Source organism: Podarcis cretensis (genome assembly GCF_951804945.1).
Source record: "Podarcis cretensis genome assembly, chromosome: 13".
Taxonomy (NCBI): Eukaryota; Metazoa; Chordata; class Lepidosauria; order Squamata; family Lacertidae; genus Podarcis; species Podarcis cretensis.
Window position 1 is genome coordinate 19,854,180 of NC_137182.1, and position 17,247 is coordinate 19,871,426.

The 17,247-nt window shown below is 49.0% G+C and overlaps 1 protein-coding gene across 1 annotated transcript; it reads right to left on the minus strand.

Moving 5' to 3' along the window:
* Window positions 1-738: 738 nt before the first annotated feature.
* Window positions 739-17,247, minus strand: RRAS (RAS related). Its single transcript, XM_079950136.1, has 6 exons — window positions 16,846-17,247; window positions 14,510-14,597; window positions 12,878-12,980; window positions 5,760-5,868; window positions 4,326-4,444; window positions 739-2,341 (listed from the first exon to the last, which is right to left on the minus strand). The coding sequence occupies exons 1-6, from the start codon at window positions 16,948-16,950 to the stop codon at window positions 2,254-2,256; spliced, it is 612 nt and encodes a 203-aa protein (XP_079806262.1). The 5' UTR covers window positions 16,951-17,247; the 3' UTR covers window positions 739-2,253.

The following is a 17,247-nucleotide window of genomic DNA, read 5'->3' on the forward strand; positions in this document are numbered from 1 at the left end:
CCACCCCAAATCTCCAAAAGTCTAGTAATTGTGTCCCTGCTTTAACCCAGTATTCAGTTTTCTAAACTCCTGAAAGAAAGATCGCAACAAAGGACAGCCTCACCAGTACCTGCCCCGAGTTTGATTTTATTTGCAGTACAAATACCTTTCTTTTCTTCAGGAATTAGAATAAAGAAGAAGTTGAGACTCAAAACACTGTTGCCTGAGGATATGGGTCAGTCTTTCCATTAAGTTTTAAGTTACAGGTGTTTTCGGGCCTACCCATGAATTTGTCCATCCTCTCTTAAAGCCCCCCAAATGCCATAGTTAAGTGGTGTGCCCTGTGTGTCTGTCCTCTATCCCTCAGGTGTAGGTTAATCATGGATAGGTCACCTTGAGCACCTATGCTGGTCACTAAAGTCCTGTTGACCTGGGCGCCCATCGCACCTCACCGTTAGCCATTTTTGCCACGGTTGGTGTGAGCTGGATCCCACGTGTTTGGCGGGCCACCAATTCCCCATTCCTGCTCCACGGGCTACATCCTGAGACAGCCTGTTCACCCTTTAAATGTGGATGGACCATATCCAAGGGGCCACACTGAATGTCTACTCGGAAGAAAGTTCCACTGAGTTCAAGGAGAACTTGTTTCTCAGGTAAGTGTGTATCAGATTATAGCCTGAATGTCTCCATAGCCTACTCAGTGCTGCCTGCTTCCTGACCCGCCCAATTTTGTGCCGCCACCACAAACAGCAACACACACTGATTTGGGAATGACTCCCTTTTATTCAAAACCACTTCTGGGTACGTGAGAATTTCACAGCTTCCTACCCTAAAATTTCATGGCCGTTTGGCCCCACTGTTTGCAAAAAAAAACCACCCCTCTGTACCGTGTGTGTGTAGATTGCATATAATTGCCAACAGAGAAGACTTCCTACAGCTGACAACGCGGACTCTATTCAAGGATGGCTTATGCCATAATAAATCTGTTCGTATTTAAAGTGCCACAAGATGATGATGCTTGAATAGGTGGTAACTCTTTGGTGTTTAACAAGCTGGAATGATCTGCAGCAGGATAGCAGGGGAATTGGCAGAAGTGACCTTCACACACATCCCTTAACTGCTTGCGGGGGGGAGATGCCTTACATTTGGGCAGGATTTAATTTCATTATGCCCATTTGCTCGTTAGGTGGCAGGTAGAAGATCTAAAATGGGTAGATAGCCCTTGGGGTTCATTCAACCCCCTGTCCCAGACGGTTTTTGTGGGGTGTCACCCTCCCCACAAAACTTGATTTTGTAAAAAAAGATTGTTTCTTTGGGTCCCCTAGTGTAATGTTATGCCGCTAACCTGTTTTTGTTTTGGACTACAACTCCCATCAGCCCCTGCTAGCATGTGTTCTGGCTGGGGCTCATGGGAGTTGTAGTCCAAAGCAGCTGGAGGGTTGCAAAAAATAAAATAAAATTCCTTGCTTAATTTGTATTGACTGTTCCTATTAATCATGTGCTGTGCATAATGATGGCTGTGATTTTTTTAAAAAATAGATAACACCCCTTTAGATGCATTTGTACAATACGGCTTTGAACATGTACATAAAAGTGTGTATGTGCAAAAAGCTTGCTGGCTCTGGCTGCGTTGAAGAGTCTTAGCCCCTCGTTTTCCTGCCCACTCTCTCACCCATCCTAAAACCAGACTATCCTATTCTTTCCGGATTTAAACCCGTGAACCTATATTTCTCAAATTGCTCTGCCTTCTACCACGGGCAGATTTAGAGAAGCGTGACCGGTTCACCCGCACTGGGATTTGAGGCAGGGGGCACAGCACCAAATTTTGGCATCTCTGAAAGCCCCAAATCCGCCTCTGCTCCTACCCCCTGGTGTAGGAGATTCCCCTTCTTGCCAGTTTTCGCTGAAGACTTAACAGAGAAAGGTGGCGGAACAGGATCGGAAGACACTACTGCATACTCTTCCCGTACCTTGTCCCAGTCTTCATGTATATAACCTATTTCCTGCCTATTAAGTGGGTGTTGAGGGGGTACACGATTTATCTGCTTCCTGACCTGTTCCAGTTTGCAGGAACTCTTCTGCACCAGACGTATTGTAGTATTTGGACACAACTGCAGAATACACATTGCCAGCCCTTGTTGCATAGGTGAGGGGGGTGAGAGGTGTGGGGAGGTGGAGATAAGGGTGAAATCCTGCTGTGTCCACTCCTTAGGAGGGAACCTGAGCAGTTGTTCTTCCCTTTCCGGGCTTTGTATCTTGGTGTGGGAAGGTAGTTTACAGCAGGGAACAAGGACAGCCTTTGCTTTCTTTCTTCTTAGGGCTGACAGCCGGGGCAGGGGGGGATTCCAGCTCATGAAACCTCCTGCAAATCAAAAAGAGGGAAGAGGTGAAAATTGAGACAGGAAGCAGAGAGAGAATACAGTGGTGCCTCTGGATGCGAACGGGATCCGTTCCGGAGCCCTGTTCGCATCCAGAGCAGAACGCAACCCACATCTGCGCATGCACAGGTAGCAATTCGCCGCTTCTGCGCATGCTCGTGATGTCATTTTGAGTGTCTGCGCATGCGGCAAAACCCGGAAGTAACTCATTCCGTTACTTCCGGGTCATCACGGAGCACAACCCGAAAATGCTCAACCTGAAGCAACTTCAACCCGAGGTATGACTGTATAGCAAAAAAAAGGCAGCATAGCTCTTATCACCCGCTCAGATTTTCAGGAAAATGCAAGTTTTTCTCATAAGTTCTGAGATTGCATGGGTCTGTGGGATGGATACCCTTCCAACTCTACAATTTTACTCTCTGACTAGGTCACAGGTAGCCCTCCAGTTGTTGTTGGACTACAATTCCCATCAGTCCTAGCCCCCATGGCCTTTGGTCAAGGTTGATGAGAGTTAGAGTCTAACATCTAAAATAACACTGTATTGGGTACCCCTGAACTTGGTGGCCAAATTTAGCAAGGCTCAATTTGTTGGCTCTTGAGGATCTAGTAAAAGTAGAGACCACAAGCCTCAAATCTGTTTACCCCTAGGCTAAGGGCATAGGGATAGATAGATAGATAGATAGATAGATGGATAGTAAATCAACTTTCACCAAGCTATGTTGGCTGGGGGCTAATGGAAGCTGTAGTCTAAATTATTATTATCAGCAGTAGTAGTATTTCATTTATTTATTAAATTTGTATACGGCCCTATGCCCATAGATCTCAGGACTGTTCACAACATAAATTACAAAATAAAAACACGGGATCCATAATAAAAACAAAAACAAAGACAACCCAATAATCTGAAACATCTGGAGGGCACCAGGTTGAAGTAAATAATGAAATACAGTGGTGCCCCGCAAGACGAATGCATCACAAGACGGAAAACTCGCTAGACGAAAGAGTTTTCCGTTTTGGAGGTGCTTCGCAAAACGAATTTCCAATGGGCTTGCTTCGCAAGACGAAAATGTCTTGCGAGTTCCTGTGGTTTTTTTTTCCCTCCCCCCCTTTTTCTAAGCCGCTAAGCCCCTTATCCGATAAGCCGCTAAAAGCCGCTAAACCGCTAATAGCGCTAATCCGCTAATCCGTCAATGGGCTTGCTTTGCAAGACGGAAAAACCGCTAGACGAAGAGACTCACGGAACGGATTCTTTTCGTCTTGCGAGGCACCACTGTACAGTACAAATAGCCACAAACGGCCTCCATATTGATGTTATTATCAAAGGAAACTGCTTCCCCCAGGCTTTGGGGAGCCAATTTTATTACATGGTACCTTGGGTTAAGTACTTTATTTGCTCCAGAGGTCCGTTCTTAACCTGAAACTGTTCTTAACCTGAAGCACCACTTTAGCTAATGGGGCCTCCTGCTGCTGCTGCGCCACCGGAGCACAATTTCTGTTCTCATCCTGAAGCAAAGTTCTTAACCTGAAGCACTATTTCTGGGTTAGCGGAGTCTGTAACCTGAAGCATATGTAACCTGAAGCGTATGTAACCCGAGGTACCACTGTATTTACTTGTTCATTATATAGTCGTACCTTGGATCCCAAACACCTTGCGAGTCGGAACATTTTGGCTCCCAAATGCCACAAACCTGGAAGGGAGTGTTCCGGTTTGCAAACGTTGTTTGGAACCCAAACGTCCGATGGGGCTTCCACGGCTTCCAATTGGCTGCCGGAGCTTCCTGCAGCCAATCGTAAGCCGCGCCTTGGTTTCCAAGCATTTTGGAAGTTGAACGGACTTCTGCAACTGATTCCATTCAACTTCCGAGGTACCACTGTATTTGACACCCCTGCCAAAAAAAAATTGTCTCAAAGCAACCGACTTAGTCGTGTTAAGACACAGCACATCCAGCAAGTCACTTGTCCTCTTACCTGATGGCCCTAACCAGCTCATAGAAAGATTCATCCACATTGAGGCGGATTTTGGCAGAGGCTTCCATGTACGGGATCCGATTCTCCCGGGCAAAGCTGAGGGCCTCCTCCTTGGGTACCTGGATAAGAAAGCAGCAATAAGAAATAGCAATGGATACCGTTACATGGTGGAAGAGTGTAGCTGCGGTGGTGGGAGGGAGGGAGCAAAAGGAGAAAAGCAAAATGGCGGCTGGCATTAGGTAGTTGTAAAGTTTGGTTGCACAGCATCCCACATCCAGCTAATTTGTGACCCCTGCCCCACATTTTTTAAGGGAACTGGAAATGTGGAAATACTGAAGGGGCATGTAAGGAGGCATAGGTGCCTCATGGCAGCCAAATCTTCCCCACTCATTGCTGCTCACAAAAGATAAATTTTCTCTCAGCCAAGCTCTCCTAATTTTGGAGACCAACTGGGTCAAATGCAACACTGCTCCCTGCGCACCATATAAAACAGCCAGGGAATGGCAATTATTCAATTTTATTTATTGTCATTTACAGTGGTATCTCTGGTTAAGAACTTAATTTGTTCTGGAGGTCCGTTCTTAACCTGAAACTGTTCTTAACTGCTGCCGCGCGATTTCTGTTCTCATCCTGAAGCAAAGTTCTTAACCCAAGGTACTATTTCTGGGTTAGCGGAGTCTGTAATCTGAAGCGTCTGTAACCCGAGGTACCACTGTATTATATTTATTAGCTGCCCAGATTTGGATGACCCGCTAAGGCAAATCACGGCTCAGCTCAGGGCAACAGCAGAACGAGTGCCAGAGGAACAAAGTGGACATCATTTCCCTGTAGAAGTCCACTCACCTGCACACTCATCCTAAGCCATGTTTTGGCTTAGCATCATGTAGTCAGACCTTGCAGCAGAGCAAAAACAAATGTAGCAGCAGCAAAATATGTTAAATCAAAGATGGCTTAACCTGTGGCCTTCCACATGTTATTGGACTCCAGTTCCCATCAGCCCCTGCCAGCATGGCCAATAGCTAGGGATGATGGAAGTTACAGTCCAACAACATATGGAGGGCTGACGGTTCCTTCTCCCTATTATCCATTACAACCGGCCACGATAAAACTGAGTATGAAACACGCACAAAATCCTTCATCAAAATAAAAGCGCATCCCATCTCTGACAAAACATAAAGAGGGAGCCAGATGAAATAAAACTGGGAAAGCATCCAGGAGTTGTGGCGCCACCACAAAGAAGGCCTCGTCTCGCAAGCTCATGCCTTGCCAAACCTCCCTAGAGCAAGGCATTACACATTTATCTTAATTCTCACCCAGGTCTATATGGGTTTCCCAAATTGAGACTGCAGAGAGAGGATTCAAAACATTATCGACTCATGTACCACCGCGGAGACTGATATCACAATAAGTGATTGAATGCTATGGAAGGCTCACCTGCCGATAAAGGTCAAGGTCAGCCTTATTCCCCACAAGGATCATGGGAAAGTCGTCACGGTCTTTCACTCGAAGTATCTGAGTGTGAAACTTGTGGATCTCATTGAAACTGTGGCAGAGAGGCAAAGAACAAAAGGAAGAAAACAGCATTTATTTATTTTGTTGCTATAAGAACCAGTAAGAGGTTGACTTAAAAAAAACCTGACTTTTTTCCCCTCTCCAAACCATGTACAAAAAAATGGGCTTGTCAAAGGCTTGAGGGGAGGGGCAAGGGTAGCCATGTTTACAGACAGCTGGGGCTGCCCCTCTTTTCCCAGATACATGGGTATTTGGGACCAGAGGGCAACTTAAAAAAAAGGGGGGGGGACATAGAGACAAAAAAGAAGAAGGAAAAACAGCTGCAGGGATGGAATGGAAGTCACTCTGAAAGGGGTTCTGTATTTCCCCAAGTCCATGCCATCCCTACAGTCTTCTCCACCCTGACCCCCAAACACACACGCAGAGAAGAGGGCACAACTTGCATTTACAGTGCTGCCATGGGGAGGGGAGGGAAGTGGCCAGCTTTGTGCGCATTGTTAGGGGAGGGTTACAAAAGGAAGGGAAAACGTGGAAATTAAAAAATACATATATATATAAACACAGGTGAGACTTTTCAATAAGATACTCCCTAAAAAGGACACTGTTCTAAGTTTGGTTAAAAACTCCTAAGGTTAGGGGAACTGGAAACATCGGGTGTGGCTAACCCAGGGTCAAATCCTTATTAACTGTAAGCTTACTGGACAGACTAGAATAGGTTACTCTCAGTCTGTTTCCCCAGCTGTAAAATGGAAATTAGAACAGTCTGCTTTGATGTTGTGAGGATAAACAATATAGAATATTCTGCAGAGTGTGTGTGCAACGTAATCTATTAACTGGCAAAACGGCTTTATTTCAAAACTAGATCTTTGCATCTTTTAAAAATGATTAAATGTGCATGTTATAACCTCATAATTAATTGAGGTTTTATTAATGTTTTAAATTTCATAAAATAAAAAAATTCCTTCCAGTAGCACCTTAGAGACCAACTAAGTTAGTTATTGGTATGAGTTTTTGTGTGCGTGCACACTTCTTCAGAAAGCTCATACCAATAACTAACTTAGTTGGTCTCTAAGGTGCTACTGGAAGGAATTTTTTCATTTTGTTTCGACTACAGCAGACCAACACGGCTACCTACCTGTAATTAAATTTCGTATATTGTGTTTTTTATTGCTGTAAGCAGCTTTTGAGATCTACGTGGTTGTCAGGGAACTGCCATCGGAAGGACAGGTGGTGAGAAGGCTTCAGGAGAATAGGAGAGACACTTCTTCAGCAGAAGAGGGAACCAGTAGGGGGAGTGCGGGAGCTCCAAAGGAAAGGGAGTCGGAGGGGAGGCTCTGGGATACTTCCAGTGAGAACAGTGAGGAGGTATCAGGACAACCTTTAAGGACCCCCACCCCTCGCCGGAAACTGTCACGCAGGGAATCCAGGAGGCGCATGTCCGTGAAACAGCTTTTATGTTGGAAACGTTTCCGCAAACGCCCACTGTCAGATTCTACCAGCGACTGACGGAGCCACCCCGAAGGGCTCCGCTCAAGGCAGGGCTTCACCACACTGAGTGAGCTCTGAGGGATCAAGCTTTAATGCACAAGCAGCTCATTATCCCACCACAGCAATCTGACAGTCCCTGAAAGCAGCTTGTGCAAAGAGAGGCATCATGAGCAACCCAGCCGGAGCCGGAGATGGGGGAGCAGCTGCAGCCGGTCCTAGCCTGGAAGAAAGGTACAGGATGTTGGAGGTACAGTTAGCTCTGCAAACGGCGAGGCTTGAGGAGAGGAGGGCTCATGATGCAGAAAAGGGGAAAGCCGCCCAGCTCTCGAGGAAAGTGCCTGGACTGGTGCAGAAGTTTGGGGGTGATCCCAGGAATTATCAAGCCTTCAGGACAGAGATGCAATATGCCCTCAATCTGCAGTTTGATGATTTTCCTGATGAGGATTCGAGGGTTGCTTATGTGATTGGGCATCTCGAAGGCGGGGCCAAAGATTGGGTGAGGCCACTAATGGCAGCCAATAATGAAGCCCTAAGGGACACAAGGAAGTTTTTTCGCGCCATGGATCTGATGTTTTCCAGCGAGATTGAGCAGGGAGTGGCGCGCAGGCAGTTAATGGCGTGTAAACAAGGGAACCGATCTGTCCGTGAGTACTGGACTGAGTTCACCATGTTGATCCATAAATTAGGTTGGGATTTGTCAGCGGAACCGATACAAATGCTGTTCGAAGAAGGACTATCTTCGGCAGTGAAAGACGAACTTTCCCGGGGGCCCAGGGCGGAGTCTATGGACCATCTGACTAAATCAGCGCTGGCCATAGGATCACGCCAGGAGGCCAGAGCCTTGGAGAAGCGGGAAGGGAAAGGGGAGCGTTGGAGGGATTTCCGCATTCCAGAGATTCCAGAGCAGCCTTCTCTGCCAGCAGAGCCGATGGAAATCGGAACAGCGCGCGCGCGCGCAATTTCAAACCCCAGTGAAGGGCGGAAGAAGGAGGGAAAAGGCGCCAAGAAATGTTTTCTCTGCCAACAGCCAGGTCACTTTGCCAGAGTTTGTCCGCAAAGAAAGGAATGGCAAGGAATGGCGGGAGCTGTTGGGGAGGAGGGAGAAGGAGCTAAGGAGCAAGTAAAAGCCAACGCCTGGCTGCCACCGACGGGGCACAGCAGCCAGGCCAAGGAACAGTAAATGTGCCCACGCCAGAACCCCCAAGACCAGCTCTTGTAATAGAGGTATTGCTGGAGCTGGCAAACGGACACCCACTAAAGGTGAAGGCGCTATTAGACTCAGGCAGCTCCTGCAACTTTATGAGTAAGGAGTTTGCAGCCGCACATCAGATACAGACCATCCCTTTAAAAAATCCCCTGCAGGTGACCACGATTGATGGGAGGGTGCTGTTGGGGGGAGAAGTAAACCAGCAGACTGTCCCCATGACAATGAGGGTGGCAAGACACACGGAACTGATAGCGTTTAATATAGCCACTTTGGGAGGAGCGCCCATCATTTTGGGGATGAGCTGGCTAGCGCTGCATGATCCGCTTGTGGGATGGCATCAGAGAGTGGTTTCCTTTGGGTCAGCACATTGTATGGGACACTGCACAGAAAAAGGGGGCCAAGTAGGCACTCAGGCCACGTTAGCAAAGATAGAAGCAACGGATCAAGGTAGGGTACCACGAGAATATGCAGATTTTGCCGACGTCTTCAGCGAAAGGGAAGCAGATAAACTACCCCCGCACAGACCCTTTGACTGCCAAATCAACTTACTCCCAGGAGCACAATTGCCAGTGGGCAAGGTGTATGCAATGTCTGACAGGGAGATGCAGGAGCTAAGGGAGTTTATTGACAAAAACCTCAAGCGTGGGTTCATCAGAGAGTCACGAGCGGTGGGGGGTAGCCCAGTGTTCTTTGTGGACAAAAAAAATTCGGACAAACCGAGATTAATTGTGGACTTCCGGGCCCTAAACGCAGTGTCCGAACCCGTGACTTTCCCTATGCCCAGAATCGATGACATTCTGACCCGGGTGAGAAAAGGGAAGATTTTTACCAAGCTGGACCTGAGGGGGGCGTATAACCTGATACGTATGAGAAAGGGAGATGAGTGGAAAACCACTATGTTCACCCCCTTGGGAGCATTTGAGTACTGCGTTATGCCTTTCGGCCTCCAGGCGGGATCGGCAGTATTTCAATCATTCATGAATCACGTACTAGGACCATTGCTGTACAAGAACTGCGCTGCGTTCTTGGATGATGTACTGGTGTACTCAGAGGATGAAGAGCAGCATGTGCGAGATGTACGAGAGGTACTGAGGAAACTGCAAGAAAACCAGCTGTGGGTGAAACTGGAGAAGTGTCAGTTTCACACCAGGGAGGTGGAATTCCTAGGGTACCGGTTGTCGGACAAGGGGCTGGCCATGGATCCTAGCAAGGTGCAAGCGGTGCTGGAATGGAGGCCACCGAAAACTAAGAAAGATGTGCAGAGGTTTTTGGGGTTCGGAAACTTCTATCGGAAGTTCATCAAGAACTTCGCCCACTTAACAGCCCCCATCACGGATTGTCTCAGCAGTAAGAAGAAATTTGTCTGGACGGAAGAAGCGCAGCGAGCTTTCGAAAGTTTAAAGAGGGCGTTTGCTTCGGAAGAACAACTCTTACACGTGGATCTGCAGCAGCCGATGAGGGTGGAAACCGACGCGTCTGACAGAGCGGTGGGCGCCGTGCTCCTGCAGCCAGGACTGAATACGGCAGAATGGAGACCGTGTGCCTTCTTCTCGAGGAAATTGAACAAATCTGAGAGGAATTATACAGTGTACGACAGAGAATTACTCGCCGTCCACGAAGCGTTCAAGAGATGGAGACACCTGTTGATTGGGGCGCAACACAAGGTTCAAGTGCGGACAGACCACAAAAATCTAGAATACTGGAGGACAGCCCGAGTATTGAACCAGAGACAAGTAAGATGGGCGCAAGAGTTCTCCAAGTTCAATTTTGAAATTCGCTACGTGCCAGGGGCTGAGAATGTCAGGGCGGACGCTCTCTCCAGAAAACCTGAGTACTTGGAGGGGGAAGGAGGGGCGGAAGAAAGACATATCATCTCGGAGGACCACTGGGTTTGTGGGGCGGCATTGGTGGGGCAAAGAGAACTGGTAGAGGGTATTGAGAACGATGAATATGCCCAAGAAAAACTTAGGGAACTCAGGGAGACAGGTGAGAACGCAGGGGGTTTTGAGGAAAAGAACGGAAAACTATATTACAAAGGGGCACTCTACATACCAGATGGGGAACTAAGAGGGCGGGTGCTCAAACAGTTGCATGACAGCCCCACGGCGGGGCACTTCGGGCAGCACAAGACCATGTGGTTGGTTACCAGGGAGTTTTGGTGGCCCAAGGTGCGGGAAGACGTGCGGGAGTATGTCAGGGGATGCGACAGGTGCCAAAGAGCAAAGGGAGAGAGGTTGGCGCCAGCAGGGTTATTAGAACCCTTACCCACCCCAGAAAGGCCATGGGAGATGGTATCCATAGACTTCATGACCGATCTACCGAGATCCAAAGGGAAAACCGCGGTCATGGTGGTGGTAGATCTACTAACTAAGATGTGCCACTTTATAGCTTGTTCACATGCAGTGACAGCGGAAGAAACCGCAAGGTTGTTTGTGAAGCACATTTTTAGGTTGCATGGCGCCCCCTTGAGGGTTTTGAGCGACAGAGGAAAACAATTTACTTCCAGGTTCTGGAGGAAACTAATGAGCATGTTGCATGTGGAGGTAAGTTTTTCCACCGCCAGGCACCCAGAAACAAATGGGCAAGCAGAAAGGGCAAACGGGGTTTTGCAACAATATCTGAGGTGTTATGTAAAGGACAGAGAAACTGATTGGGTAGACAGGTTACCTCTGGCAGAATTTGCCTACAACAACGCGGAGAACGTGTCCACAGGGATGAGTCCCTTTCTAGCCAATTATGGGTGTCATCCTCGGGCGTTTCCAGGAGAAGGAGGGGGGAGGTGGAGTGTACCTGCAGCGGAAAATTTTGTTGAAGAGATGGAAGCGATCCACCGTCAGCTCCAACTCAACTTAGAGAAAGCCAAAGAAGAATATAAGAAGCAAGCAGACAGAAATAGGAGGGAAGGCGAAACCATAAGGGTGGGTAACCGGGTGTGGCTATCCACCCAAGGACTGCCGTTCAAGGGAGGGTGTAAGAAATTGAGACCCAAACGGTTGGGACCCTTTGAGGTCATACAGCAGGTCAACCCAGTAGCATTCAAACTCCGATTGCCCAGTCACATGAAATTGCACCCAGTATTTCACAGGTCATTACTGTCGCTGTACAGAGAGGGACGTGAGTGGGGGGAACATGAGAGGGAGGTCACCCGGACACCCGTCATTGAAGAGAGAGAACGCAACATGGATGTGGCAGGGATCATTGATTCCAGGTGGAAGGGAAATCAGGTGGAATACTTGGTAGAATGGGAGGGGGAGGAAGAGTCAGAAAACACATGGGTACCGGCAGAGGAAGTCAAAGACGAGATTTTAATAGAAACGTTTCATCGGCGTTTCCCAAGAAAACCACAACCAGTGGCAAGATTTAGGAGGGAACACTTCGGTACTACAGATGAGGAAGGGGAGTTTGAAGGGTTCCCAGAGTCGGGGGTGGAGGTGGAAACAGATTCCGACGAAGGAGAGGAAGATGGGGAAAGAGACGGAAGGCCGTGGTTAGAAGTGTTTGAATCCTCGGAGGATGAAGGGAGTTCCTTCCAGGGATTTCCGTCCTCGCCGCCAGTAAGAGAAGAGGCGGGAGGGGGTGAAGGGGGCCCTGGGGGGGAGGTGGATGTCAGGGAACTGCCATCGGAAGGACAGGTGGTGAGAAGGCTTCAGGAGAATAGGAGAGACACTTCTTCAGCAGAAGAGGGAACCAGTAGGGGGAGTGCGGGAGCTCCAAAGGAAAGGGAGTCGGAGGGGAGGCTCTGGGATACTTCCAGTGAGAACAGTGAGGAGGTATCAGGACAACCTTTAAGGACCCCCACCCCTCGCCGGAAACTGTCACGCAGGGAATCCAGGAGGCGCATGTCCGTGAAACAGCTTTTATGTTGGAAACGTTTCCGCAAACGCCCACTGTCAGATTCTACCAGCGACTGACGGAGCCACCCCGAAGGGCTCCGCTCAAGGCAGGGCTTCACCACACTGAGTGAGCTCTGAGGGATCAAGCTTTAACGCACAAGCAGCTCATTATCCCACCACAGTGGTGAAATGCAGGATATCATGTTTTAAATATACAAATAAGAGTCCTGTTGAGCATTCTGGCAACAGTTACTTCATTTAAGTAAATGTAGATGTTTAATTAGGCACAGCGAGGTGTTCTGTTGTACCTGGCATTATCAAAACTTGCTGTCCTAGTGAAGCGCCAACCATTCTAAACCAACTGCAAATTAAACACCCCCTCAGAAAAGCACCAGAAGAAAACACACCAACTCAACTCAGAACCCACAGAAAGCTCTTTCCCCCCCCCCCATCCTTTGACCACTGGACTGAGAGGACAGGACCTTCTAATGTAACCATGGCTTGGGTCTTACCTGCCACGATCATTGATGGCATAGACGAGGAGGAAACCTTCTCCAGTACGCATATACTGCTCTCGCATGGCCCCAAACTCCTCCTGGCCAGCTGTGTCCAGAACTGAAATCATAAGGGAAGCAGTTTAGATCTGAATCATTCCAAATGTGATGGGTGTGAAACAATAGATGGCCCTCTGGGACTGACTGGGTCCACCAAGCCTCCCCATTTGGTCTGCAATGATGCCTTAGCCTAGTCATGCTCACCTACCCTACACCCAATGTCATGGATGATGTCAGGTGTGGGGCAGGTAAATATGACGGACTCCAATCCCCATCAGCCCCAGCCAGGAGGGCCAATGGCTAGAGGTGGTGGGATCTGTTGTCCAACAAATGTTTGGAAGGCACAATGTTGGCTATCCCTGCCCTACATTCATGTGCTCTCCCACATCAAAACAGACAAAATATTCCCTGCTAGTAAGAAGCAACCAGCACCACCCCTTCCATCAGCTGAGGGAGAAACCGCTAGTTTATGGGGCTAATTTGCTATTTACAGAGTTTAGGGAACGGGTAGGCAAACTAAGGCCCGGGGGCCAGATCCGGCCCAATCGCCTTCTCAATCCAGCCCGCGGACGGTCCAGGAATCAGCGTGTTTTTACATGAGTAGAATGTGTCCTTTTATTTAAAATGCATCTCTGGGTTATTTGTGGGGCATAGGAATTCGTTCATTCCCCCCCAAAAAAAATATAATCTGGCCCCCGACAAGGTCTGAGGCCCCCTGTGCTGACCCCTGGTTTAGGGTCATTGTCAGTGCATTGTCAGAACTGGTACATTCACCTGGAGTTCAAAGTGGTACACTCTACTCTTATCACTTCATTACACTACATTTGCAGACCAGGCCATAACCATTATGACATCTTTATCTTTATATTTATTCTTTGTATATTGTGTTGTTGTTTTGTTGCTATGGCTGGTGGCTGATGCAAATAAAGATTCATTCGTTCATTCCTATGTCCTTCTGATATTGACACGCACCCCTACTAAACATGTACCTCCTATTCACCTTTGAGAAAAAACATTCGTTCCAAATTCCTTTATGGTTCCCCCACGCCCAATAAGTGCTGCCAGATCTTTAAGCCTCCATGGAGTAGCATGGGCTACCCTTCTGTCCAAGCAGATGATGTCATCAGGAAGGGACAGCTTTCTTGCGAGTTTGTTGCAATAAAGCACTTGGGACATTATACCTGTCTGAGCTCTCTCAATATGGCACTTCACATCATATTGTTCCCAATCATCCCTTTGTCATTGGGTGATTCTCCTCTCCCAATACTTTCTGTCTAATTTCCCTTCCTCAATTTGCTTCTCATGGAGCCGTTTGTCACACAAACTGAATGTCTCCCCCCCCCTCCACTCATTTGACCACTGATGGAGGACACTGGAGATGGGGAAAGCATAACAAAGCCCCGTCCCACAAAGCTGTGGTCATGATACACTCGACGTCCCTCCATCCCTTTATAAGCAATGCTAAGGAAGGATACTGCCCATTGCAGAATGCAAGGATCACGTCCTCCCAAGCTTCTGTCTCCCTCAAAACATTTGCATGCAGCCTCCATCCACATCACCTGAATAGGAACCCAGCCCAGTAATACTCACTATCCAGCCGTGTGGAGGTGCCATCGATGTTGCAGATTTTTGTGTACGAGTCCTCAATTGTGGGGTCATAGTCTGAGACAAAATATGACTGGGGGGGGGGAGGAAGAAAGGAAGGATGTTAAGGATGACAGAAAGAACTGAACTTGAAGACCCTTGCTACTCCATAAGAGCAAAAACAGGACACCCTACCCCCAGTATTGATCCTGTGTTCCCCATGAGAACCATAGTTTTCCAGCACAAGAGTTCCTTCAGGTCTCTTTGACATCAGATCAGTAATTTGGTCACCAGAGGCGACTAGGAATTCCATGCAGGCGAGTGAATGGGCTGGCTAAGGAGAATGAGATTGCTTTCTGTTACTCCCTGGCCAGCAAGGAGATAAAGCAGGATGCTGGAGGGATGGATCTGGTGAAAGGCCGTTTTTTAAACTATCCTGCTAGGAAGTTAGTAGTCTGGTTTTCTTCCCCATGTTGGCTGCGGAGGAGAACTTCTCTCCTCCATTGTCGTCATGGGATAGCTCAGCTGATAGAGAATGAGACTCTTAAACTCAGGGTTTAAAGCTCCACGTTGGGTGAAAGATTCCTGCATTGGAGTGGGTTGGACTAGATGATTCTTGTGATCCCTTCCAATTTTATGATTCTATACTCTCTTAGCAGACCACTAAAATGAAACAGAAGCATGCTAATAACACCTGTGGCTTTACAGTGGTACCTCGGGTTACATAAGCTTCAGGTTACAGACTCCGCTAACCCAGAAATAGTACCTCGGGTTAAGAACTTTGCTTCAGGATGAGAACAGAAATCGCGCGGTGGCAGCAGCAGGAGGCCCCATTAACTAAAGTGGTGCTTCAGGTTAAGAACAGTTTCAGGTTAAGAACGGACCTCCGGAACAAATTAAGTACTTAACCCGAGGTACCACTGTATTTGCAAGGATCTCTGCAGTCTGCTACACAAACCTTGGATTCTGGTCCTTCCCTTCCCTGCATTCTTAAAAAATTATTAAAAGGTTTGCCTTTCTGGATCAGATCCAAATTTATAAAATAATGCAAGCTTTGCTTTTCTGCATCGGAGCCAAAGGTCATCTGATCATTAGAAACTGCTTGGTCCACCTAGCCTGGGCACATCAGCTTGAACAGTGGCTCTCCAGGATCTGAGCAGAGATCCCTTTCCCGCCCTCGCATGCAAGATCCTTTAGCTGGAAATGCCATCCAGCCCAGCCCTTGTTTACAACTGGAGCCGGCCAGTGGCGTAGCGTGGGTTGTCAGCACCCGGGGCAAGGCAAGCAATTTGCGCCCCCTAACCCGTGGATTTGCGCCCCCTAACCCCCAGATGTTGCGCTCGGTGCGGTCGGCCCCCCCCTGCACCCCCCACGGTACGCCACTGGAGCCGGCTGCCTCTAGAAAGCTCACAAGCACAGTGTGATGCTGATGGTCCCAGTCCTGGGTTCCTACCTTTTTTCTCCACTTGATTTGGACCTTTACATTCCATGCCAAGGATAACTCCCCTTCCCCAACCTCCTGGGGGCCAAGGTCCCTTTGCCCCCCAATAAAATATTTGAGGGCTTCCCAAAGTTGATCGGCATAGCCATTCAAACAGTGTCTTGTAAGTGGGATGGGGCTTACCTGCCCCCCTCCCCAATTTTTTATTCAAGCTGGCACCCTTGCCCGCCCTCATCACTTGGTTCCCAATAAGGGAGGTTCAAGAGGACTGCAATCTCAGCATCTCCAGAGGGAGAATTCACGGGGAAACATCAAAGCCCTTTTCTCTCTCACAGAGGATCTCGGTTATTTAGCGGGGGGGGGGGCAGCGACGGGATCGGCTTAGAACAGGACTGAGAAACTTAGTGGGACTACAACTCCCATCAGCCCCAGCCAGCGTGGCCAACGGTCAGGGATGATGGGAGCTGGAGTCTATCAACATCTAGAGGTCCACCTTGGGAGAAATCCCTGCCTCCGCCGCTAGGGGGAAACAGGCAACGGAGTTCCCGAGCACGTTTAATAGGAGCCCCACCGAACTTCCACAGGGATTACTCCCGAGTAAACGTGCATACAGCGTCGGCAGTCCGGACTTGCTCAAGCTCTTAACGCTTCTCTTTGGGGAGGGAAAACGTCCCAGCAAAGGCGGCAAAACTTCCTCCCAGTTAAAAAAAAAAACTCATCCTCATCAACAACACAGGATCTTGGCTCAGGTTTCGCTTTCCCCACCGCCCTGTGTCACCTGAACGCGAACTTCGGCGGAAACATATGGTAAAGTTGGGGGAGGTTTTTAAATATATATTTTTGTCGCCATCTGCCCACCCGGCCCCGCTCTCCCGCCCTCGCCGCCTTGGGCTCTCCATACCTGGATGAATTGGATGGTGAGCGCGCTCTTGCCCACGCCGCCTCCGCCGACCACCACCAGCTTGTACTTCTCCAGCGGCGCCGCGCCTTCCTTGGGATTCATCATGGCCGGGGGGGTGGGGGATCGGCTCGGTGAACTCAGAAGCCCCCCAGCCCTGCCTCTGCCATCGCCGGCTACCGTCCCTGCCGCCCCTCGAAAGATGGCTGAGATCCGGGGTGGGCCCTCCTCCCGGCACTAGAATACGAATCGGCGCTCCGAGAAGCGAAGCGCGGCGATTCCCGGCCGCTCCGCTTCCCTATTTGGCCAACGGGAGCCGCAGCGGGGCGGGTCCCACGTCCGGAACAAACTCCGCCGGCCCCCACACTCCGCCCCCGCCCCGGGGTGGTGGGCCCCGTCGCTAGT